The 23964-nt window shown below is 55.9% G+C and overlaps 1 protein-coding gene across 3 annotated transcripts in view; it reads left to right on the top strand.

Annotated features, from left to right (window-relative positions):
- Positions 1–5120: 5120 nt before the first annotated feature.
- CCDC33 (coiled-coil domain containing 33) overlaps positions 5121–23964 on the top strand; it is a 98962-nt gene continuing 80118 nt past the window's right edge. For 2 of the 3 annotated variants that reach the window (XM_054715626.1, XM_054715628.1), the window contains exons 1-2: positions 5121–5487; positions 11405–11568. In XM_054715626.1, the coding sequence (XP_054571601.1) occupies positions 5467–5487; positions 11405–11568 (185 nt within the window). In that variant the 5' untranslated portion in view covers positions 5121–5466. The remainder of the gene's footprint in view (positions 5488–11404; positions 11569–23964) is intronic. The other variant, XM_028133396.2, reaches the window with a different exon arrangement.

The following is a 23964-nucleotide window of genomic DNA, read 5'->3' as shown; positions in this document are numbered from 1 at the left end:
CAGGACAAAGCAAGCATTTTTGGAGCACTGAACTGGATGTCAGTGCTAAGTGCTTTACCTACCTTTTCTCATTCAGTCCTCGGAGCAGCACTGATTGCCCCATTGAAAAAGGGAACCAAAGCTCACAGAGGGTTAGTATTTGGAACCAAGATCACACAGGTGTGAACTGCCATTTGCACAAAATCACAGTTTCCTACCTCATTCATCCCTTCCCTTTCCCAATTAGGCTGCCCAAAAGAAATGAGGAAGGGTGTGTGTGTGTGTGTGTGTGTGTGTGTGTGTGTGTGTGTCTAAGAGCGGTGGAGGGGTGTGTGTGTGTGTCTAAGAGTGGCGGAGGGGTGTGTGTGTCTAAGAGTGGGGGAGGGGTGTGTGTGTCTAAGAGTGGGAGAGGGGTGTGTGTGTGTGTCTAAGAGTGGCGGAGGGGTGTGTGTGTCTAAGAGTGGGGGAGGGGTGTGTGTGTCTAAGAGTGGGGGAGGGATGTGTGTCTAAGAGTGGGGAAGGGGTGTGTGTGTGTGTGTCTAAGAGCGGCGGAGGGGTGTGTGTGTCTAAGAGTGGGGGAGGGGTGTGTGTGTGTGTCTAAGAGTGGGGGAGGTGTGTGTGTGTGTCTAAGAGTGGGGGAGGTGTGTGTATGTCTAAGAGTGGGGGAGGGATGTGTGTCTAAGAGTGGGGGAGGGGTGTGTGTGTCTAAGAGTGGAGGAGGGGTGTGTATGTCTAAGAGTGGGGGAGGGATGTGTGTCTAAGAGTGGGGGAGGGGTGTGTGTGTCTAAGAGTGGCGGAGGGGTGTGTGTGTCTAAGAGTGGGGGAGGTGTGTGTGTGTCTAAGAGTGGGGGAGGGATGTGTGTCTAAGAGTGGGGGAGGGGTGTGTGTGTCTAAGAGTGGAGGAGGGGTGTGTGTGTCTAAGAGTGGGGGAGGGGTGTGTGTGTGTGTGTGTGTCTAAGAGTGGGGGAGGGATGTGTGTCTAAGAGTGGGGGAGGGGTGTGTGTGTGTCTAAGAGTGGGGGAGGGGTGTGTGTGTGTGTCTAAGAGTGGGGGAGGGGTGTGTGTGTCTAAGAGTGGGGGAGGGGTGTGTGTGTCTAAGAGTGGGGGAGGGGTGTGTGTGTGTGTCTAAGAGCGGTGGAGGGGTGTGTGTGTCTAAGAGTGGGGGAGGGGTGTGTGTGTCTAAGAGTGGGGGAGGGGTGTGTGTGTGTGTCTAAGAGCAGCGGAGGTGTGTGTGTGTCTAAGAGTGGGGAAGGGGTGTGTGTGTGTCTAAGAGTGGGGGAGGGGTGTGTGTGTGTGTCTAAGAGCGGGGGAGGGGTGTGTGTGTCTAAGAGCGGGGGAGGGGTGTGTGTGTGTGTCTAAGAGCAGCGGAGGTGTGTGTGTGTCTAAGAGTGGGGAAGGGGTGTGTGTGTGTCTAAGAGTGGGGGAGGGGTGTGTGTGTGTCTAAGAGTGGCGGAGGGGTGTGTGTGTCTAAGAGCGGTGGAGGGGTGTGTGTGTCTAAGAGTGGGGGAGGTGTGTGTGTGTGTCTAAGAGTGGGGGAGGTGTGTGTGTGTCTAAGAGTGGGGGAGGGGTGTGTGTGTCTAAGAGTGGGGGAGGGATGTGTGTCTAAGAGTGGGGAAGGGGTGTGTGTGTGTGTCTAAGAGCGGCGGAGGGGTGTGTGTGTGTCTAAGAGTGGGGGAGGGGTGTGTGTGTGTGTCTAAGAGCGGTGGAGGGGTGTGTGTGTCTAAGAGTGGGGGAGGTGTGTGTGTGTGTGTCTAAGAGTGGGGGAGGGGTGTGTGTGTCTAAGAGTGGGGGAGGGGTGTGTGTGTGTCTAAGAGTGGGGGAGGGGTGTGTGTGTGTGTCTAAGAGCGGTGGAGGGGTGTGTGTGTCTAAGAGTGGGGGAGGGGTGTGTGTGTCTAAGAGTGGGGGAGGGGTGTGTGTGTGTGTCTAAGAGCGGCGGAGGTGTGTGTGTGTCTAAGAGTGGGGGAGGGTGTGTGTGTCTAAGAGTGGGGGAGGGGTGTGTGTGTCTAAGAGTGGGGGAGGGGTGTGTGTGTCTAAGAGTGGGGAAGGGGTGTGTGTGTGTGTCTAAGAGCGGTGGAGGGGTGTGTGTGTCTAAGAGTGGGGGAGGGGTGTGTGTGTCTAAGAGTGGGGGAGGGGTGTGTATGTCTAAGAGTGGGGGAGGGGTGTGTGTCTAAGAGTCGGGGAGGGATGGATAATGTGGGGCGGGGCGGGGGGAGCAGTGTCATTGTTATAGGGCATGGGACAGGACTGAGGGAAAGGAGTTTGTGGGCTCTGGGAGACACATTTCCCTGTAACTTGCTTCATGCAGTTACGCCAAAGGGCTGCCTCCCCAGAAGCCAGGCCCCACAGGTGTGCCCAGCCCAGCCCAGCCCAGCGCCAAGCCAGAGAGGAAGCAGGACCCCTCCTTCCCAAGTGCCAGCCTCAGATCCAGGCAGCTTGCCGCACCCCACTCCGCTGTGGGCTGTGTAATGGCTGTGTTTAACCCCTGGCCCCACCAAACGATAGAGCTCCAAGTGCTTTCTCCTGAGGGAGGGGGTGGGGAGGGACAGGGTTACCTATTAGCTGCCAGACCAATCATTCTCTGCTTCCCCTCTACCTGGAATCTCCCTCAGTCATCCAAGCTTGGGGCCAGCCCCTGGGCAGGGGAGCAGAAGTATCCTCTGGACTTTTGGGGAGCAGGCTCATTTCCCGTGTTTGGGGGAGGCGGAGCTCCACTCCTGGGAAAGGAGAATGAGGCAGGTGGAGCAGCTGGGTTCACAGTATTGTTCAGTGGGACAGCCACACTCAGCCCCAGACTGCCGGCCCTCTCACTGGTGAGGAGGAAGCAATTCGGGGGAAGGTTATCATAGCACAGGAGTGAGTGTCGGAGGGCGGGTCTGTGGTTCAGAAAGCTGGGCAGCCAGCTAGTGAGCTGGTAGGAAGGCCCCTTCCAGTGACTGCTGAGTGTGCAGGGCTCTCGTGCTCTGGAGCCAGACGGCCTGGAACCAGCCCCCGCATTATCTTCTTAGGCAGGAGGCAAAGCCGGGGGCTGCGATAGCAGAAAGCTCAGATGCCAGGTAGGGCTGCTGAGTGAGAGCCCAGAGCCCAAGGTTGGCCCTGGGAGGCTGCTTAGGTGCTGGGAGAGCGGCAGGGCATGGCAGGAGCCACAGTGAAGCAGGAAGATGGCTAGGGAACAGGATTTAAGGTGTGGTAGCATGGCCCTGAGAGCCAGTGCCTTCTTAAAGTGTGCTTCCTAAGGGCCCTGCTGGCCTCTCCCAGCCCCGCTGCCCGGCCCTGAGCTGGGCATGAGTGGCTCCTGCAGGCGCTGGGCAGCACTGGTCCCAACCTGCTGCTGCAGCCTTCAGCACTGAAAGGAAGGGGGCGCTCCAGGGAGACTGCACCAGGAAGGCCTTTTGGATAATCCCGGCTGGGTTGTGACAGTGCTGCCCAGGAGCCAGGGGCATCACCCTTGGCAGGCCTGGGAGGGAGGAAAACTGGGAGTGGGCCTCCCAGCTTCCATCCCCAAACGTCTGGGTGACTTCAGCAGGTCCTTCCGTTCTAACAAAGGTGAGGCCTCAGTTTTTCATCTCTAAATCGGGAAGAACCACTTCCTCCCTGCCTCTCACTGGAGTCGAGGGGTGGAGCCAGAAGCTGGAGGCCTCCTCCCTCTGGCTGCCAGGGTGGGCCTACTCTTGGTCCCCAAACCAAAGAAGATAGGAAGAACGTTCAACATAAGTGTAAAACAGCGGACGGAAGAATGAGGCAGGCAAGCGGGGTCTCCCAGATACCTCTCAACCTCACCCAGTACGCACAAATCTCACTGTTGCTAGCCCAGGATTCTGGATCATCTTTTGAGGTCCAGTTCAGACCTCACGCCCCTGGAACAGACCCCACCCACTCCAGGCCAAGGGCCAGTCATCATTCTCCCATCCCACCACACAGAAAAGCACTTAGAACCATACCTGGCTTGTGGATTAGTCATAAACCTTGGTCCATATCCTAGATCCACTGCTGACCCATACATGGTCCTCTTTATAATTTACTAAGGGCCCAGGGCACGAATTTGTACACCTTGAAAGGAATTGTGGGCCACGAGGTTGCAGTGGGCACAGGGGTGGGTCTCAGTCCATCCTCTGCGCCCCTTCCCAGACCCTCCCACCATGCTCCCCCTCCCCCCTCCCCTCTCTGTCGGCAGCCCTGCTCCTGCCACCACCGCTCCCACTGACAGCCCTGATCGCCCCACAGGAGTCGGGGGAGGTGGAGAAGCCCTCAGGGGCGATCTGGGCCCACAGCCGCCGCTTGCACCCACTGATGGCACTGAGCAATTGGGGCCAGGCCTGGCAGCAGGTGCGAGTGCTGGGCACATGGGAGCAAAGAATTTTCAGTAACCACCAGAGGCTCGCCCCAATGACAGCGACTGGTGGCCCACCTTGGTCTGGCACTCCCCCCCCCCCCCCGTCCCCCTCCCCTCGCTCACATGCTCCACCATCTGGCCGTGGCCGACGCCCACCATGTTCTGTGCGCGCTCCCTGGTGGTCAGCGCACATCATAGCAACCAGTTGTTCAGTTGTTCTGCCGTTCAGTCTATTTGCATATTAGCCTTTTATTATATAGGATTTTCAATACTATAATGAACACCCATTAACTGACCACCCAATCTAAGAGACATTACAATAACAAATCTACTTATTCCCAATTCTTTCCCCTACCTTCCCACCCACACTCCAGTGGAAACCATTCTCTTGAACGCTGTGTTTTTTATTATTACTAGTAAACAAGTGAAAAGCTATGGACACCCAAAGAGGCAGGCTGGCTGCAGATTTCTTAAAAGAAATAGCTGTTTACCAACCAAGTTGTAAGTTCCTTGGGAGCAGCTTCTCCTCCTCCCCTGCAGTGTGACCAGCAGGGGCTGGGCACTCAGGGTGGTTGGTGAATATTGACTGAGGGTCTGCTTGGGGTACCCAGACCAGGAAGGATGAATACTGGATTCCAGAGAGCAGGCAGGACACAGCTCCAGGAATAGGGAAAAGGGCTCTTGATTCCACCACTGCACCTGACTTCGGTGTGACTTCTGCCTTGCCTATGACGTCACACAGCGTTGCCCAGGTGACCCAGCTGTGTGGAAAGGCTTTCTGCTTTCCCAGGTCTGAGCAGACAGAGGGCCATCCCTGGCTTTATCTTCCTGGGGGTGCCAGGAGCCAGTTACCCAACTGTTGACCCCTGGCCAGCTGGCCATGCCCCAGACTCCCCACGGCATCTTCACTCACAGTATGTCTGGCTGCTGAGGAAGCTCCATACTCCTGCCCCCACCACCCCGACTCCCTCTTTCCTTTCCCCATTGAGGTCTCAGGACCAGTATATAGCACCCCCAAGGCCACACTGATGCTCTATACTGTTCACCACCCAAAAGACTCTAAGGTGCCAGACAGGATTGATGCCTGATCCCCCACCAACACCAGGTCCTGGTTTCTGAGATTGTTAAACAAAGCCAAACACTGCTGCCCCCAAGAGGATGGGCCGGGAAAAGAAAAAGGTGAGGCCTGGGGGCATGGGCCATGCACCACATGAATTCATCTTTTCTTCCAAGTCCCTTGTGTGTTTTTCCCTAAGTTAGAACAGATACTTTCCTTCTGTGTCCCAGTCTTCACAGCTGTTAAATGGGGACTGAGGTGATCTCGGTGGCTCTTTCAGGTTAGGTGTCCTATACTTGGGCCAGGTGGGATCTGAAAGGTGGCATGCTCAGTGTTATCAAGCCCTACTACACTTACCTGGTGACTTCTGCCTGTCTCCCAGGACCCAGAGTGAAATGTAGCTGGAATTGGCTGTCTCACCCTCCACAACCTGAAAAGGAGTTTCTGCCTTTTCGTTGCTGGGGTCACAGAGGCTCAGGGAGCCCAAGGCAATGGCTCACCATCACCCTCCAAGACCTCCCAGGGGTTTCCCAGGCTGCTACCCTTGCAGTGTCCATGCCCCACCACCACACTCTCCCAGCCCTGGCCCAGCCCCCGCTCCAGGTCACAGGGACTCCAATGCCTGGGAAGAAGGAATTTTTCTGTCACTGCTGTATCCCCAGAACTCAGAATAGTGCCTGGCACATAGTAGGTGCTTAATAAATAGCTGTGAGAGAGCAACACAACCCTGCCTGGACTAGAATCTCAGTGCGAAGAAAGGCAAATAGTTCCATGTCAGGGCTCCCCTACCTTCTGCTAACTGGCAAGGTTGAGCCCATGCCCTCGACTGTGTCACTTACCAACAGGGATGACAGAAAGAACTAAGACCAAGACACAGGTATTTGCTCACTTGGAAACATCCTCTTTGCAGTTACACTTTTAGGTCAAATGAACCAAATAGCTAGGAGTGCCCATGCCCCAATGTGGTTTGTACTCTACTGGAGGCCCGGTGCACAAAATTCATGCACGGGTAGGATCCCTAGGCCTGGCCGGCAATCAGGGCCGATCAGGGCCTTCCTTTGTTCTGCAACGCCCCTGGTAGTCAGCACACGTCATAGCAAGCAATTGGTCTCCCAGTCAAACTCCTGCAGGGACAATTTGCATATTAGGCTTTTATATATATAGATTACCCTTGACTTTGGTGTCTGTGGTTCCTGGTGCCCTCTACCCACAGCTGGCTCCTCTCTTTGATCACACCCTCCCCCCTTTAAGCCTCCTTCTGGTAAGTCACACACTGGGCACCAGGCACCAGGCTGGCCTGATCTGGGGGCCCTGAGCTGCCAACTGGTTCCTGAAGCTCATTGCCACCTGCCCACCTGAGCTGAGTGGGGGAGGAAGGGGAGATTCAGGACATGTGGGTGGGAGAAAAAGAGCCCTGAGGAGGAGCTGGATTTATTTGACTCACAGCTTTAGGAGACAGAATCCCCTGTAAGGATGTTCATAATGTATATATAGTATTACATATTCATATTTCTTTTTTGGTGAATCCTCCACTCATGCCTCTTTATTGTGGAGATGCTTATAGATTTCAGAGTTATTTGTGTATCAGGGATATTCATACATTAATATAAATTGCAAGTATTTTCTCCTGTTTGTCTTTTCTTTATATTGTGGTGAAATTTGGACCATTGTAGAAGTTGGTACAGATTTTTTTAGTTACCGAATCTATCAATCCTTTATTTCTGACTTTTGTGTCATCTTTTAAAAAGCCTCTCCTGCTCCAAACACTACAACTTCTTGCTGGTACCAATGAGTACTGGCTACTCGGGTTATGAGCCTGAGGGTGTATGGATACATTGTGGCCCAGAGAAAGCAGGTCACATCCGAAGGAGGCTGGTGAGCTCAGAGCAGGGACAGCAGAGTGGAGGCAGCCAGACCCCGCTCCCATGTCTGGCTCTGCCCGCAAGCTCGCTGTGCGCCTTGGTGCAGGTGCCAGAGCTTTCTGCCCCAAGTCCCAGTGCCGGCTCCCTCAGCTACGAAAGAGCCTTCATGGCCACTGTGACTCCCAGGCACGTTTAGAAGCTGAAACTAGAAGGAACATGAGGAACCATTTTTAACTCAAAGCCCTTGTGATACAACTGGGGAAACCGAGGCCCCTGGAGTCTAATAACTTGTCCAAATTACTGATCAGAGGCAGCCAGATCCCATGTCTCCCAGTCCGGCGATCGCTCCTCTGGCCCCTGGCTTTCAGATGCAGGGCCCTTCTGGAGGTGGACCCGAGCTTCCTGCTGCCCAGATTGCTGGGGCAGAGGGGGGGCAGGGGCAGGATCTGGAGGAACAGAGGTATCTGTCTCCCCACCTGGGCCAATTTCAGCCCCAGCCCTAGAGGCTGAAGCAACCAGCCATTAATTCCTTCTGTTGGTGCAGTCTTCCCACTCCCACCCTAGTCTCCGCCCCACAGCATGCTCATCCCAAAATGGGCAGCCCAGGGTCCCGTGGGACATTTGCAGGCTAATCCTGGCTTACTGAGGGCAAGGCCAACAGTCTGGAGGGTAAGGTATTGGAATTAGAACCTTCTGAGCTAGCTGTGTGCCAGGCCATGGTAGAGGAGCCGAGAGGGCTGCTTTGTATGCTGACCAAGACCCTGTCTGCACCCCAGCAGTGTTCGAGGGTTAACCAATGGAGAGTAAGCTAATAGAAGGAAAGTGAACTTCCTCCCCAGGGTTCATTCATCTCACCCCCATGATGGGTCTATGGGACCTGAGACTGAGGGAGATTTCATCATCACCCACAGTTTACTTTGCCCCCTGACATGTAACTCAGCACATGCATTTTCTTTTCCCTGATAACTTCTCCAATGTAGGCCAGGGAGGATGGGGGTAGAGAGAGGACATTGGTCCTGAAGCAGGGAAGGCAGAAAGGTTGGCCCACCGCCACCCCTCGTGGCCTCCCTGGCCCTGGGCTCAACCTGGTAGTTGGCCTCATGCCCAGAGTGAAGCACCAGCCGTTCTCTCCCAAACCCCTGCAAGCTTTACTTCCCAAGGCGAGGCACAGCAGAGGCAGAGGATGGAGATGACAGGGAGGAGGCACAACTTGTGGTCTGGTCTGCAAAATGCCTGGCTGGGCTCAGGTTGCCAGGTAGTCAGCGAGAGCTCTTAGGCAACTGCCATTCAGCTGGGCCCTCATTTCTGGGGCCATAGGGAGCTTTTGACAGGCCCTGTACCCCCACAGCAACAAGAGTGCTGGGCCACCGTCGTAGGCTGCTCCTAGGAATCTGGGGGTGGAGGAGATATTAGTTGACTCTCCTGACCTCATTGCAGGAACCTTAGGCTAATTACTGGGAAGACTGCATTGCAAGCCATTCCAGATTTACCCATTGACCAGGTGGGAAAATTAAGGCTCAGAGAGGTCATGCAGAGAGCTGGGGGCAGAGCCAGGCTAAAACTTAGGTCTCTGGACCTCCAAGCTATATATTGCTTCTACACCACCAAACCAGAACAGCAAACCTACTGGGGAGTGTGTGTGTGTGTGTGGGGGGGGGGCGGCGATGGGGTAGCGGAGAGGGTGGAACCTTGGAAAGGCAGCATCTCAGACTATGATGGGAGGTGGCTCTGTGGCTGTTCCCTCCCCTCCCCCCTCCACGGGGCAGGGGTTCCTTCTGCTGACCTCCCTCCCCCTCATCCTATCCTGGCCTGGAAGAGAAATAGGGGGGGCGGGAGGGGGGGAAGAGGTAACTCAACAACCCTTCAGACAGTGATAGGGCCTGGTGGGTGCGGAGGTGGGGGTGGCCTCAGTCAGAAGAAGGGGAGGGATCTCTTTGTAGGGCTGGCACTTCTGGAGCTGGGGACGGGATTCTCACCTCCTCATTAGTCATCGTGTCAGGCCAGGACCCAGCCTGTACCAGGAAGGCCTTTTGGATAATAAGCCACAGGGATGGGCATGAGGGAAGAGCAGGCCGGGAAGGGGACAGCCAGGGAAAAGGCGATGAGGCAGGAGCCATCTTGGTGTGTTCGAGAAACCTCTAGGAGGCTAGGTGGCTTGAGTGAGTGGCCAAGGGCCTCGGGATGAGGTGAGGTCAGTTTCCCCTGCCAAAGCCCCCAGGTCCTTACAGTCCTGTGAGGCCGAGAGAAATGAGGGGCTGCTGCAGGATTTGCGCAGAGGAGTGATGTAGTCGGCTTGAAATCTAAAGATTTCTTCTGGCTGCTCTGTGAGGTGGGGCAGGGTAAGGGAGGCGGAGGGAAACAAGAAAGCTATTAGAATCAAATACAGAAATCCGTCGTTTTGGACCTCAGTGCTGGAAGTGCAGACCGTGAGAAGGGGTCGGATTCTAGACATGGTTTGAAGGCAGGGCTGGCAGGACATGCTGACAGATTGGAGTAACGCAGGGCTCATATTTGTGGTCACACCACACCACTGTTGTGAGAACTGAATGCAATAACAGCTCTTCCTGTTCTCTCTGCCCAGAGGCTTCCAGAAACCAGGAGCCACAGTGCCTAGGACCCCAGGCTCAAAATGGAAACAGTGTGTGGGAAACCTGGGCCATCACATAGGAAGCCGGTGGGTTCCAGGCAGGCTGGTTCAAGCCCTCATTGTCCAGTTGGAGAAAATGGCTCTCAGAAAATGACTGATTTGGGATTTAAACCCGGCTCTCCTGACACTGATCAGGACAGAGCCAGCGCACCCACCCTGCCGGGGCTGCTACAGCACAAAGCCCGCCCAGGACCAGACCCTCAGCCTCCCCTCTGTGTAACAGGCCATTGTTCTCCGTGGTCTCCACAGACCCTTCCCTTTCTGAGGACTCCCCCGCCTCACCAGGCTGCCCTGCAATGCAGGCTTTGCTAAGCCGAGTTTTCCAGATAATAGGGCCAGCTCCCAGTGGCCCCCTAGCGCCCCATCTCCAACCTGAAGAGGTCCACTGCTCCTCTCTCCCAGACAGAAGGCCCCTCACATCAGCTGGTGCCAATTAATAAGCAAGCTAGAGGAAGGGTGGGGTGGCCTCCTGCCAGGTTAATCTGGGTCAACTGTGTCAACGTCAATTCCAGGCCGGGGGAGAGAGTCAGTGGTTCAGTGCAGAGAGAGGACCCAGATACCCCAAGTCACAGCAGCCCCATGTCCACATTCTCCCCACCCCCGTGTTTTACTTGGTTCTTAATGGCTTTCTTGTTTATTCACCCATAAATGCCCAGCTCCTCCACGTCCCGTGACTCCCTGAAGCCTCCGGAGACACTCTGAGCCTGCCCTGGGCCTCGGAATGCTCCGCCCCTCCCACGCAGCTGCCTCGGATCTGTCTGCTCTCCCGCTGGTCCTCCCTGCTTCACCCATGCCTTCTCCCAACCCTTTAAGGCCTCTTCTTCCCAGCTGCCTTCCCTGACTGCCCCAAGCTGTAGCTTTTGTCTCCTCTCAGCAGCTCTCATCACCATGGCCCTTTGGGCCATGAATCCACAAGCTATTGAGTTATTGAGCCTTTGCATATGAGTTTGCTTGGGGCAACCAGCCCAGGAGGCCACATGTGGGCGGCACCTCTCTCCTCCTTCCGGGTCCACGGGGGTGCTCTGGGTTGGAGACAGACCAGGCATCTGGGACAGACAAATCATTCATCTTCCTTGAGGCATTGGGTGGCTCCATGGACAAGCTTTGTACACTGTAAAGTGCCGTGCACAGGGGAACCTGAGGTGGACTGGGGTAGGTTACAGGAGAGACAGAAGAAGGTCAACTGCTAGGAGCTCAAAGCAGGAGGGATTTGGGAATTACAGGCAGGGTACCTGCAAAAGTAAGGGCTTAGAGGTGGGACTGGACTTGAAAGGTGAGGTGGCCTCTCTCATTCTGCAAGAAATGATGGACCAGGACCTGGGGCGAGGCAGGAGGGAAACGGAGAGGTGTGGGCTGTGGGGCAGAGGTGGGGGGAAATGGGGTCAAAGACGACTGCCCCTTTGGGAACCGTGGTTCCAGGCTGGGCAGGGGAGTGACAGAGGGAAACGGCTACTTGGAGAGGAGATATGAGGGACCAGGGTTACCAGGAGGCAGTAAAAAGAGCCCACTCAGCCCTGGCTCTCTCCACAGGTCGCCAAGGGCCCAGAGGACTCCCCAAACACCACCCAGACCGTGGAATCTGTCATCAGCCACCTGTCTCCTTCTAATAAGGAGATTATCACAGTCACACTCCATGGGGCCACCAACCTCCCTGCCTGCAAAGATGGCTCTGAGCCGTGGCCATACGTAGTAGTGTAAGTAGCTGCTGCGAGTGGGTCAGGGCCTGGTGTCCACTGGAGCAGAAACCAGTATGGTTATTTAGAATATGAGCACCCAAAGGTTTGGGGCTGGGACTGTGACAGCCAGAGGGAATGCCAAGGGGCTGGGTGACTCTGCAAATGTGAGGCCTGGCATCTTCCTGCGGCGTGGAAGCTGCTCATCAGGCCTAGCGGGGAAAGGGCAGGCCACTCCTTGATCTCACAATCCACTGGGCTGGGCTTGGACACAGCCTGACCTTAGGGACAGGGCCCCGGATGCAGAGACCTGGGCTATGCTCAGTGAGGGGTGAGGGTGGTCAAAGGAGGGAGAAGTTCCGGGTCTTACCTCCTCCAGATTCTGGGTGCCCCATCCTACCACCCTCCTCCTTGGCCCCCACTACGCTCTGGTCATTTCTCTCACAGGGACTTCTCTAGTTCTTGGCTTTTAATGCACTGCCATATCCCCTCCAGCCAGCTGCAGTCAGGGTACACACTCCTCATAGCTTGGTATCCGAGCGAGGCCTGCCATGCCATGTCTGCTGCCAATCTCATCTCATGGACCTCACTTCTCTCAGAATGGCATCACAGGGCTACAGAGTCTCCAGCCAGCCAGCCTTCCATATGGATGTTGGGCATCTGCTCAATCTTGATTATAAAGCACTATGTGCCCCCCCCCCCCCATGTTTGCCATCCCTTAGCCCTTCTGTAGGAACTGGGAGCCACCAGGGCCTTCCCCTCCACCTCCCTCCACCTCCCTCCACCTCCCGCCTCCACCAATAACAGCATCGTTCCGTGCCTGCCTATTGGCTTTTGGGCACATTTTCGTTTGGAGAGTGCCTGCCCAGCCTTCTGCCCAACACCTGCTGAAGCCCCACCTTCAAAGCCCTGCTCATGATGCCTCCTTGGCTCTGGCAGCCGCGGAAGCTGAGCTCTCCCTCCTGGGAGGCCCAGGGCAGGATCAAACCGGTCAGACGCACTTTCTGTACAAAAGTGCTGCTCCGCTCCCCACACTAGGGCTCCCCGGACAGGGCACATTTCTCTGACACAGCACCCAGCAGAAGCCTGAGCACACACTTAGAGGCCAAAGAGCAACTGAAGCAAACACCAGGTGCTGTAACAACTAGTGCACCCACAGAGTGAAAGGACAGAAGGTGGGCTGGACACCAACAGGTGAAACACTTGCTTGTCTCAAAAGCCCCATCCCCACCTGCCCAGCGCCCAGGCCCTCCCCCCCTCTCCCCCCCTCTCCTCCCCCCCTTTCCTCCCCTCTCCCCCCCTCTCCTCCCCCAGCTCCATTTCTGCGGAGAGGAAGGACAGGTGGCAGAGAGAGGGCCTGGCGGGGAGCTTGGGTCTCTGCTCAGCTATTTCCATAAACCAATTATCGCCCATCATCTAGGGAGATTGAGGCCCTGCCTCTCACCGATCCAGCCCGGCGACAGGGCGAAGTGCGGGGGGCGGGTGGGGAGGGGAGTGTGAGGTGGGGAGGCGGGGAGGCGGGGAAGCTCGGCGGCCCGCTGCTCCTCCACAGGCGGCACGACCTGCGCCTTCACCCGGTTGCCATGGGAACGCTCAGTTGGCGCTGTGCTGGGCTGGAGCTCGGGTGCGGGGTGTGGGGTGTGGGGTGTGGGGGCGGGAGGAGCGCCTCGCCAGCACCCTCTCCACCCAGGGAGGGGGCAGGGAGCTGCGTCCCAGGCCTCCTGGGGCTGGCGCTAATGAGATGCAGATGAATCAAAGGGAGGGCTTCCGAGAGGAAGGCCCAGCTGGTGGGACCTGGAAAGGGCTTCAGTGCGACCCCAGCTCCAGGCAGGAGCCCCAGAGGGAGGACCGCGCCCGCAGAAGCCCTAAGCCCGGGAAGAACACGGTACCCCGTGCGTCTGATTCCAGACAATACACTGCACACCCGCAAAGAGCAGGACTTAGTCCACTTGCGTTTTTGTTTTTCTCACGATGAGTATTTTGATGCTTAAAATATATATTACATATATTTTATATATTGACTAATAGTAAATAGTATATTAACATATAATTTCATATTCTTTCAAAATATTTTTTCTTATCTTTCTGTTGCCTGTGTTTCTTCCTGCTGCCTTCAGCTTGGTCTCCTGGCTTAGTGTCCTGCTCTCTGCCATTCCACCTTGTCTCATCTCAGATGGGAGGTGGGACACGGGATTCCTGTCTGCCAGTTCTGCCCTCCTCTCTGGGTTTGCTGCATCCCCAGCAGGCAGACCCACGGTGACAGGAGGTGGAGTTGGGGTTGAAGCACAAGGGCCCAAGCTACGCATTCATTAGCCCGCTAGAGGAGAGTCGGAGAGGGCTCCGGTCCTAAGAAGGAACATCCCTAGTTTGGCATGTGGCCGCTTTACCACTATGCAGGCTCCAGCCTTGAGCCAGCCTATATAATAAAAGCCTAATATGCAAATCGTCCCCTTCCGAGTTCAACCGGAAGTTCGGCCACTCGCTATGACGTGCGCTGACCACCAGGGGGCGGTGCGGAACATGGCGGGTGTCGGCAACGCGGCACTGGCAGCAGGCGGCAGTGGAGGTGCTGCCGGCCCCGATGGACCCCCAACAAGAGCAGGACTGCAGTGGGATGGTGGAGCAGGTGAGAGGGCAGCATCAGGACAAGGCGGGTGCAAGTGGGGGCCCCGATCTCCCCACAGATGGCAACCAGTGGGGGGCACCACTAAACTCCCAGGCACTGAGGGAGCCAGGTAGAAGCCCCCTCCCCCCCTCCCGTCCCGATCGATTGCCCCACAGGCGGGATGGTAGAGCAGGTGAGGGGGGGGGGGGTGCCAGGCCACGGCGGGGTGCCAGGCAGGGCTGTGGGGCTGCAAGTCTGGGGGCACAAGCTGGGGCCTGATCCCCACAGGCCACCCCGAGCGGCCCACCCCTGCACGAATTTGTGCACTGGGCCCTCGTCTAGTACCCAGATGCATCCTCCAGGCCAACAAGTCCACTTGGCTCATCTTGAGGGTCTGCCTCTTCCCATCTGAGCCCTTGGCTCGCTCCAGTCCGATCCCACTTCTCCACTGAAACAGATTTCTCTAAAGTCACCATGACCGTCATGCCTGATCCTACATCCGACAGTCATCTCACCCTTTGTGACCTCTCTGGGGCATTAACCCCTCATGACCACTCATTCTACTTGAAGCCCTTTCCTTTCCTGGTTTCCAAAATGCCCCCTCTCTGTGCACCACCCCTTTACCTCTTCTTCCTGGCACTAAATGTTGACCTGCCCCAGGGTTCAGCCCTCACTTGCTCTTCTTTCTCTATACTCTCCACATGATCTCTTCCCCATCCTGGTATCAAATCACATTCTCTCACCCGATCCAGTCCATCACCAGGCTGTGCCGGAAACAAATCAGTTTCACTAAAAGAGAGATGTTGACAGGAAGCCAGGAAGGCTGGTCAACAACCTTAATTGCTCTAACCACTCACCCTTTAGTTGAGACATTGTTAGCTGAAGCAGCCTCCACCTTTGTTTGTCCCATGTAAGTTTTGTTATTTCCCGCCTAAGGGCTACATGTAAATTTCTGTTTATCTTGCCTAAGATGTTTTCCCCAAAGCCTCAATAAAAGGGATGGCAGAGCCAGAGCAGTCAGTAGTTCTCCCACTAGAGGTGGACTACCGCCTGGCCCCCCATTTCGCCAAATTGAATTTCTTCAAGTCTCCATTCATTTGTGTGCGGCCCTTCTCCAGAACCCGAACCCTGAACTGGAACCCTGGACCACGCGGGACGTGGAAAGGGATTCCTACAAGGCTGTGTCATTTCTCTCGGACCTTGAATTTGCTGCTTCTCTCCATCAGCTCCACCACCTTAGGCTACTACATTATTCTTCTGCTCTTGGTACTTGCCCCTCTTCAAACCCCATTCAAAGGCAGGTTACTATTTGATACCATGGTACCATACTACCAAGGGAACTCATTCTTCGAACCCTCCAATGGCTTCTCATTGCTCCCAGAATAAAGAGGATTCCAGACCCAGCATGGGTGAGTCTTTGCTGGCCCCTTAATATGAACCCCCCCCCCCAACACTCACTCTCTCTGCTCCAGCCACTCTAGACATCTCTTTGTTCTCTGAGCAGACCCTGTTCCCTCCCACTCCAGGACTTTGCACACTCCCTCCCCCAGAACATTCTTCCTTCCCCTCCTCCCCTCATTGGATCTCAGCTTAGCATTACCTCCTCAAGAAAGCCCTCCCAAACTTCCCAGGCCAGGCTAAATCCTCCCCCCTTATTATAGTTTCACGTTTTGTGTGCTTTTTTGTGATTACTAGAGGCCCAGTGCATGAAATTCGTGCACGGAGAGGGGGTTCCCTCAGCCCAACCTGCACCCACTCCAATCGGGGACCCCTTGGGGGATATCCGACCACTGGTTTAGGCCCGATCCCTATGGGCCTAAACCAGCAGTCAGACACCCCTCTCACAATCTGGGACCACTGGCTCCTAACCACTTACCTGCCTGCCTGCCTGATTGCCCATAACCTCTCTGCCTGCCTGATCGCCCCTAACTGCCTCTGCCTGCTTGCCTGATCATCCTTAACCTCTCTGCCTGCCTGCCTGATCTTCCCTAACTGCCTCTGCCTGCCTGCCTGATCGCCCCTAACTGCCCTCCCCTGTGGGCATGATCGAACCCCCAACTGCTCTCCCCTGCTGGCCTGATCTCACCCCCAACTGCCTCTTCCTGCCTGATCACCCCTAACTGCCCTCGCTTGCTGGCCTGATCTCGCCCCCAACTGCCCTCCTCTGCTGGCCAATTTGGTTCTGATTGGCCAGTTTCCATGCCAGTCAGCATCTCTGGGCCTATCAACGGGGCCTGATCAGAAAGGCGGGGCTGATCAGCAGCCCTGGTGGAGGCCTGGAGAGAAATGGAGGCCCGGCTGTTGGTCAGGCCAGGATAGAAAGAGAGGCAAGTTCTGATCAACTGCTGCCACAGAGACTACGGACAGACCCTACCTCTCTCTCTGCAGGCCTCTCTCTGGGCCTGATCCGCAGCCCCCTAGGCAGTCAGTGCTGGGTTGCCGTGGCGACCACAGCAACCCAGCACTGACTTCCCCTCTGGTCAAGCCTTCAGTAGTAACGGTCGGTCGTTACGACCCTGGCTCTTTATTATATAGATTGGCTTACTCTTCCTCAGTGCCTCCCCCATTGTGCCCCACTAGTTCCATAAGCAACCACCAGGTCTGTTTTGCTTACCATCCCATCCCTACACAGTATCTGGAACATAGGAAGCTGTCAACAAATATTGAATGAATGAATAAACAAGTGAATGAGTGAATCCGGCCCCATTTCTAGCTTTCTCTGTGACTTTGGGAAAGTTATTTCACCTATCAGTGCCTGAATACCTCACCCGGGAACCCACCTCAAAGGACTGTGGAGATGGCAGAGCCAAATGGGGGAGATGCTGACTGGTAAAGAGTGACACGGAGGTGAGGGATATCCTGGAGATGAGTGGTATCCTTAGCAGCACTCACCGTGGGCATGTAAGAACTATAAGAAGAAAGCCTCGGGGCAAAGAAGAAAAGCCAGAATGGGATCAGGGAAACCCAGAGTCTGGCCCACTGCCCCTGACTCCCTGTGTGAACTCAGGCCAGTCCCTGCTCCTCTCTGAGTTTCAATCTTGCCGTGGTCAGGATGTGAGGGCTGGCCTCCATGCTGCTCCAGGCTGTGCTCTGGCCTGGGAAGCAGCCTTAGTTCTTGGGAACAGGAGTCCCAGCTTTACTACCCAAGACAAATTCAACACCCAGATCTGCTGGGTCAGTGCTCAGGCCTGAGGTCTCCCCTAACTGGTCTGGACCTGGCTCAAGCTCCTGGTCCCTGAGCATTGCCTAGAACCTGCCTCCCATCCTGGCACAGAGAGACCTGTCAGTCAGAACACAGCAGGGACCAGGAAGGCAGTGACCTTGAGAGGTGGGGGTGCCCAAGAGGTCAGAGTGTAGGGAAGGGGCCAGCCAGGAGACAGCCTGTGGGATTCTGACCGCCGGCCAAAGGTTGGATGGCTGAGTTGACAGTTGGTAGCTACTCTCTGACTGCCTACTGCCCAAAGCAATGAGCAGGGACAGAGCCAGCACTGAGAGGGGAAGGGCTGCTCCCCTGTGCACATGGGTCATGCTTGGCCCCAGCCCGAGTGGGAGGGGCAGGGCACAGATCAGGGTCAGTTAGTCATACTCAAAGGATCATTGGTTTTCTTGGATGAGCCCGAGAGTCCTGACCCTGGTCCAGACTGAGACTGACCTTGATCACACCCTGGTGACTAACTGAAGAAGGTATTAAGTGTAGGACAATTGTCTAAGGTCCTGGTAAGAGAGGAAGGAGAAAGGTTATATTTATCTAGTGGCTACTATATACCTGGCAAATGTGCTCAGTGTGTCTGTGTGTGTTTTGCATCATTTAATTATTGCCTAGTCCTGTGAGCTAGGTGAAATATTATCTCCTTTACAGATGAGGTTACTAAGACTCAGAGCATTTCTGTGACTTGCCCAGAGTCACAGAACTAGTAGGTAACCAAGCCAGGATCCAGGATTCCAGAATCCAAAGGTTCTTTCCACCTCATCCCGGCCTTGATCCCTATGCAGCAGTTGCCCACTTGGAAGGGGACTGTTGCATCAGGGCCCTAAGCCAGACTTCCAGAGAAGTCTGAGGACACCGCCCCACCTCCCCCACTCCTGTCTCCCCCCCCCCCCCCCCCCCCGGCTTGCTCACACCATCCCCTGTCTGGCCATGGGCCTTGGCCAAAGGGCCTCAGAGGGCAGGGATTTAGGTGGAGTAGACGGAGGCCTGGCATGACTCACAGGCTTATCTCAGCAGCCAGAGGGTTGGGCTCAGCAAAAGAAATTAATCATTATTCACCATGACAGCGGCAGTGATCATGGCTGTGCTCACTCAGAGCCTGGTCCTCCACACGCTGGCTCTGATGCGGCAGCCCTGGGAGGCAGGTTGCCTGGCTCCATGTGGTAGCCAAGGAGGCCAAGGCCCCCGGCAATGAAGGGACTTGCGGTCACATGGCTGCCGTGGGAGCGGAGCACATGAAGATGACCATCTAGCCACTGGCCACTTGCCCTGGCAGCGGCCCGGTCCTTGCCCTCTCCCAGGACGCCTGTCGGAAGAGGCACATGGCAACGGAGAAGGCCCTGGGAATCTGGGGTCTTATGTCCCCTTCAGGCTCCCGGGCTTACAGTGCGGTCTGACTTTCCCATAATGTCAGTCCCTCTGTGCTCAGAGCTTCAGAATTTTTGTTCATTGAGAACATCCCTGTATCCCAGAACTAAAAACACAGCTGACATCAGTGGTTAAGGAAGGGTTGGCCTGCGACGCCCCAGCCAGACTGAAGCCATAAGAAGTCTTTTCAGATCTCCCCCTCTCACCACTGCTCAGGCCCCTGAGATCTTCTCATGCCAGAAACACTCACTCACAACCAAAAGGCATGAGCTCTCCCTGAGCAGTGCCAGGATCCTGAAGGAGCGGCCCAAGAGGGCAGTGCTTACCAGGAGAGGTACTTGTGGTGAGATCTCCGGCAGCGAGGCAGGCCAGGGGGCCTTCCTGGTGTCCTCGTGGCATTCTGCCCAGGCTGTTTCTGAGCATGGGCATAGCTTCTGGCGGGCTCCTCCTGCCTCCCAGGACACCATGAGTAGCCAGGAGGCTTGGTCCTCCTTCCAGGCTTTGTCTGGCTTCCCTCTGCCCTTGTGTGGCCCCACAGGCTTCAAGGTCAGATGCTGGATGGTTCCGCATCTGTTGAAAAGTGCGGAAGGCCACTGGGCAGGAAGCTGGTGTTTGGGTTCCGATATAGTTCCTCCTGCCGTGCTCTTCCCATTTCGGTCATCTGTGGTCCTTACACACACAGTGAGCTTCTGTCGGGGAATGGCACCTGGGAAGGCAAAGTCAGTGCCGTCAGCGCTCCAGTCAGCCAGGTGTGTGAGGCGATAGAGTGGAGGCAACTGGCGAACCGGAGCGCACACAGGTTGTTTTGAAAAGCAGCGGAGTCACCCCCGCTGATCTCTGCCTTGGAAGAATGCAGGCAGCTCTCTCAAATTTTCAAGATAAACCGGAAGCCCAGGTGGCTGTGTAAAACGGGCCAGTTTTTGACATGCAGACCGCTTGCCTCAGCTTGGTTAGGATCTCCAGGCCTCTCCTCATCGCCTCCTCCTCCCGCTCAGACGCAACGCCCACGTCCAGCTTCGCTGCTGTCCTCTCCTCCCAGGGGCCTGTGACTGCTCCATAGCTCTGTGTCCTCTATGTGTGTGAGAGGCACCCCTCTTTTCCTTTGGGAGGGTCTGAGCCCTCCTCCCAGCCCAGGAGCTTCTAGAACAGTGTAGAGCGGGGTCCCGCAGTCTGGGCCGGGGCTGGCCGAGCAGAGCGGAGAGGAGGGGCTGCCTGTCTCCACGGGAGTTTCCCAGGCCCTTCCTCCATTCACCGACACGTGCTGGCCTCCCTGAGCCCAGGCTGGGAGCTGGGAACGTTCCGGTAGTGTTGAGGCGGGTCCCCGTCCTCAAGGGGTCACGGCCTGGTTGGGGAGGTGGCGAATACACAGGTAAATCTAACTCACTCATCTTTTGCCCACAGTCTCCCAAGCAGAAGGCAGCTAGCAGGCTCCAGGCCCCCGCCTTGGGTAATAGGACCTGTCGGGGAGGCTGTTGTTTGTGGGAAGGGGCAGGAAGCAGGGCTTTATATCTGAGATGCCCCAGACCTCAGAACTTGAACTGAACTCCATGCGTGTTAGGCCAAGAACCAGAATCAGAGTGATTCAGGTGATTCAAGTGATTCTTGTGAGATTGGGAAGTTCACCTCTACGTCTACCCACATTCCTCCTCCTCTAAGGCGGCATTCGTAAGAAAGGGGATATTCAGAAGAGTGGATGTTCAGAGCGACCCATTGAGAAGGATCCAAAGTCATGGCAAGATCTCCCTGGACTATCTCATCCAGGCCTGTACTTCCGCCAAGGGGACTGTCATTCCATCCCTTGGGGTCATGTATTGACTGACAACTGGCCCTGCCCCCTCTGCCTAAGAACAGGGCTCCCAGGGCCCCTCCCCCAGCTAGACCACAGGGCAGCCACTGCGGGACATTTCAAAGGCTGGCAGATGGCACAGTCATGGGCCCCTTTTGACCCTGCACCATCTCTTGCCTCAACAGAGAAAAAAGGTTTCTCTGAACAAGGAAGTGCCCCAGGAGAGGAGAGGGTGTGACAGTGCCCCACAGACTGGGGCTCCAGCCTGCCTGTGCACTGCCTGTGGTTTTCCCTGGGCCACATGGAAAGTACGCCCCTGCCTGTGTCCCCAGAAGCTGCCCTGGGGAGAGGTGCCCAGGAGGGGCTCCCCTGAGGACAGCGGAGTTGTTTCAGACCAAGTGTGGGTGGGATGTGGGGAGCAGCATTTTTGTTTTACAGAAAGATATTTCCCTTTGCCAGAGTGCTCATCTCAGAGGTCCTGGGGATGTGCCATTTCTGTTTTCTTTTCTTTTTTAATTTTTTGTTTATTGACTTGAGAGAGAGAAACATCCATGTGCTGTCCCACCCATTTATGCATCCATTGGTTGCCTCTTGTATGCGCTCCGACCAGAGATTGAACCCGCAACCCTGGTGCATCAGGATGACACGCCAACCGACTGAGCCACCAGCCAGGGTACCATTTCTGACTTCCAGAGCAGGCCCACTGCCTGCAGCACGGTGCAGGGCGGTCCACCCCGTGCCTGGGGAGTTGGCTGCATTCTTGCTCCAGGATCCGTTTTTTCAGATGAGACCCACCTATCGTGGTGTAGTTCCATCAGCAATAGTGATGGTTCATTGAAGTCCAATTAACAAATGAACCTCAGGATGAGAGCCCATCGCTTTGCTGTGAATAACAGCTCTGCTCATGTCTTAAGCGGCAGCCTCCCAAGAACTCAAAACCTACCAGGACCAACTGCATTGGGGGCTGCGGGAGGGGCAGGCATGGAATGGGAGTGTTGTTGATGGGCTGTTGTCTGGTGAAGTGGGAGACCAGACACGCCCTGCCTCCACCTCTGCTCCTGCCTTAAGGAGCCCCTGGCCACGTCTTCTTGCCCGGAAATCCCAGGGGAGCTTGGCCAAGGCCAGAGGACACTACACATGGGCATGGGGGAAAGGGGGCTGGAGAGAGAACAAGGTCAAAGAGGACCACAGCTTTGCTTTTCTCTCTGACTACCTCACCCCATGCTCCCAACCCACAGACCTGGATCAGCCAGCCAGCCCCTCCCCAGGCCCTAGACCTGCCCATGAGCCAGCTCATGCCCCCTCCTCTTCTTCTATTCAAGCCCTGCCTCTTCCAGAAAACATTCCCTTCAAGGTCCAGCAGACGAAGAGTCAGAAACACAAGAATCCAGCCTTAGCCCACCCTGCTTAGATGACCGTTCCTGCCCGGGACAACTCTCCCATCCTGTCCCTGCTGGGTCAAGGAGCAGGGATTGGGTTTTTTCTGTGCCTTCCAGGTATGGAGGTAGGCCTGTGGCCTGGGAGTCTGGCTGCCTCTTGGCCTGGAGGATGGAGGAGGCTGGACTTCCTGACTCAGAGGCCAGCATGAAGGGTACAGGTAAAGGGGAATTACCCTGCCTTCTTAGGACAGAATGACGCCCAATCATGACATACCTGGCATCTGGCCTGGAGCAATCTTTTTTTAAAATGTTTTTATTGATCTTTTTAGAAACAGGAAAAGGGAGAGGGAGAGAGAGAGAGAAACACTGATGTGTGGGAGAAACATCCATCAGTTGCCTCATACCCTGACAGGGGATTGAACCCGCAACCCCAGGCATGTGCCCTGACCATGAATCAAACTAGTGACCTTTTGGTGCACAGTATGATGCTCAACCAACTGAGCCACCCAGCCAGGGCTGGAGCAATATTAATCTGAACTGTTTCCCCACCTCCAAGTTTCCTAGGTGAGCAAGCAACAGGGCTATGGTGCACTAGGTCAAAAGGTCACAAAACCTCTCATTTTACCACCGTCCATCTAAAGGCTCTGCCTGGCATGCATCCTTCTCAGGCTGCCTAACTACCTCCTTCCCTGGGAGCCTCCTTCTGGTCTTTCAAGATTCAGGGGTCTGCCCAGCCAGGAGCCCAGCAGCCAGAATAGACCCAAACTTGGTGTCTGGGATTGGCATTTAGGAAAAGCCAGTGGCCAGCATCCTGGGTTTCCAAAGCCCTGCCCTGGAGGAGGCCGGACCTTGACAGCTGTTCATGCCCTGAGGCGTTGAGGAGTGTGGAAGACCAAGAGGACAGGCGGGCGGGTGCTGGGAGAGCCTTAGAGACCTGGGAGGCAGCGTGAGGCTGGCAGGTGGGGATAGGGTCACTGGTACACTGCGGCACACAACCCCTCTGGGGCAGCGCATGTGTGTGTGTGTGTGTGTGTGTGTGTGTGTGTGTGTGCGCGCGCGCGTGTGCAGGTACAGTGGCACACAGGTTCCATCCCTGAGGTGTGTGCCTTGTCGGGTGGTCAGAGGTCAGTGGAGGGTGAGGAGGGCTCCGGAGCCTATGCACCATCCATCAATGTCCTGTGCTTTTCCACCGCTGACCTCTGCTCACAGCAGCAGCTCCTGGGAGCCAGACCACACATTTGCCTTAGTTATGACCTCACAGAAGGACAGCAAAGTCCTTTGTCTTCCCTACACTGTCAGCTGGGCTTGGGCCTGGCCCCCACAGGGCCACCTGGCTAGAGTTTGTCAGACACATACATACCCCTCCAGCACCCAGCCAGGTGTGGAGGGTTACATTTCCCAGCTTTGGACCTGGGACTGCTGCACTGTGCCTCTGAACCCTCCCCACCATGGCCGGGTTAAGTCTGAGCCCCAGGACAGCTGCATGGCCAACAGCAGCCCCCCAGGCCCAGCTAGAGGCCAGGCCAGAGCTCTCGGGGCAGAGAGGGAGGGCATCGTCTTGCAGATGCTGTGTGGAAGCAGGGCCTGGAGAGGCCCCTGGGCTCTGAGACTGAACTGGAGACCTGGTTCCCTCAGGGCCTGAGGGTCCTAGAACTTGGCCTTCCCTGTGCCCAGCTGTAGGCACAGAATAGGGGCTGGGTGCAGGGCATGAGCTGGTCCCCTTCTCTCCTTCTGTGTGGAATCAGAGGCCCCTCTAGCTCTTCAGCTTCTAGAATAGCATCAAGACCTGGAGGAGGCAGCTGTGCCAGGAAAAGCCATTATCCTGACAGCCTCCCTCCACTTGCTAAAAGCTCTCTCCTTCCCCTGGGGCCTCACCCCTCCGGACTTATTTCATCTCCATTCACCTAGCCCTGACCCACCTCTCTGGTGTGTGTCTGAGGGAAGGAAGGAGAGGTGCTTGCTTAACTCTTTCTATGCCTGAGTGAAGTCAGCTCCTTTGGCTTTGCTCACGGTCCTTCCTGTCTCTTTCCACCTGGTGTTCCTCCTGCCAGACTCCCAGGAGCTTATCTAG

Source organism: Eptesicus fuscus, chromosome 5 (genome assembly GCF_027574615.1).
Source record: "Eptesicus fuscus isolate TK198812 chromosome 5, DD_ASM_mEF_20220401, whole genome shotgun sequence".
Classification (NCBI taxonomy): Eukaryota; Metazoa; Chordata; class Mammalia; order Chiroptera; family Vespertilionidae; genus Eptesicus; species Eptesicus fuscus.
Note: the sequence above shows the minus strand (reverse complement) of the source record. Positions and strands in the feature narration are given on the sequence as shown.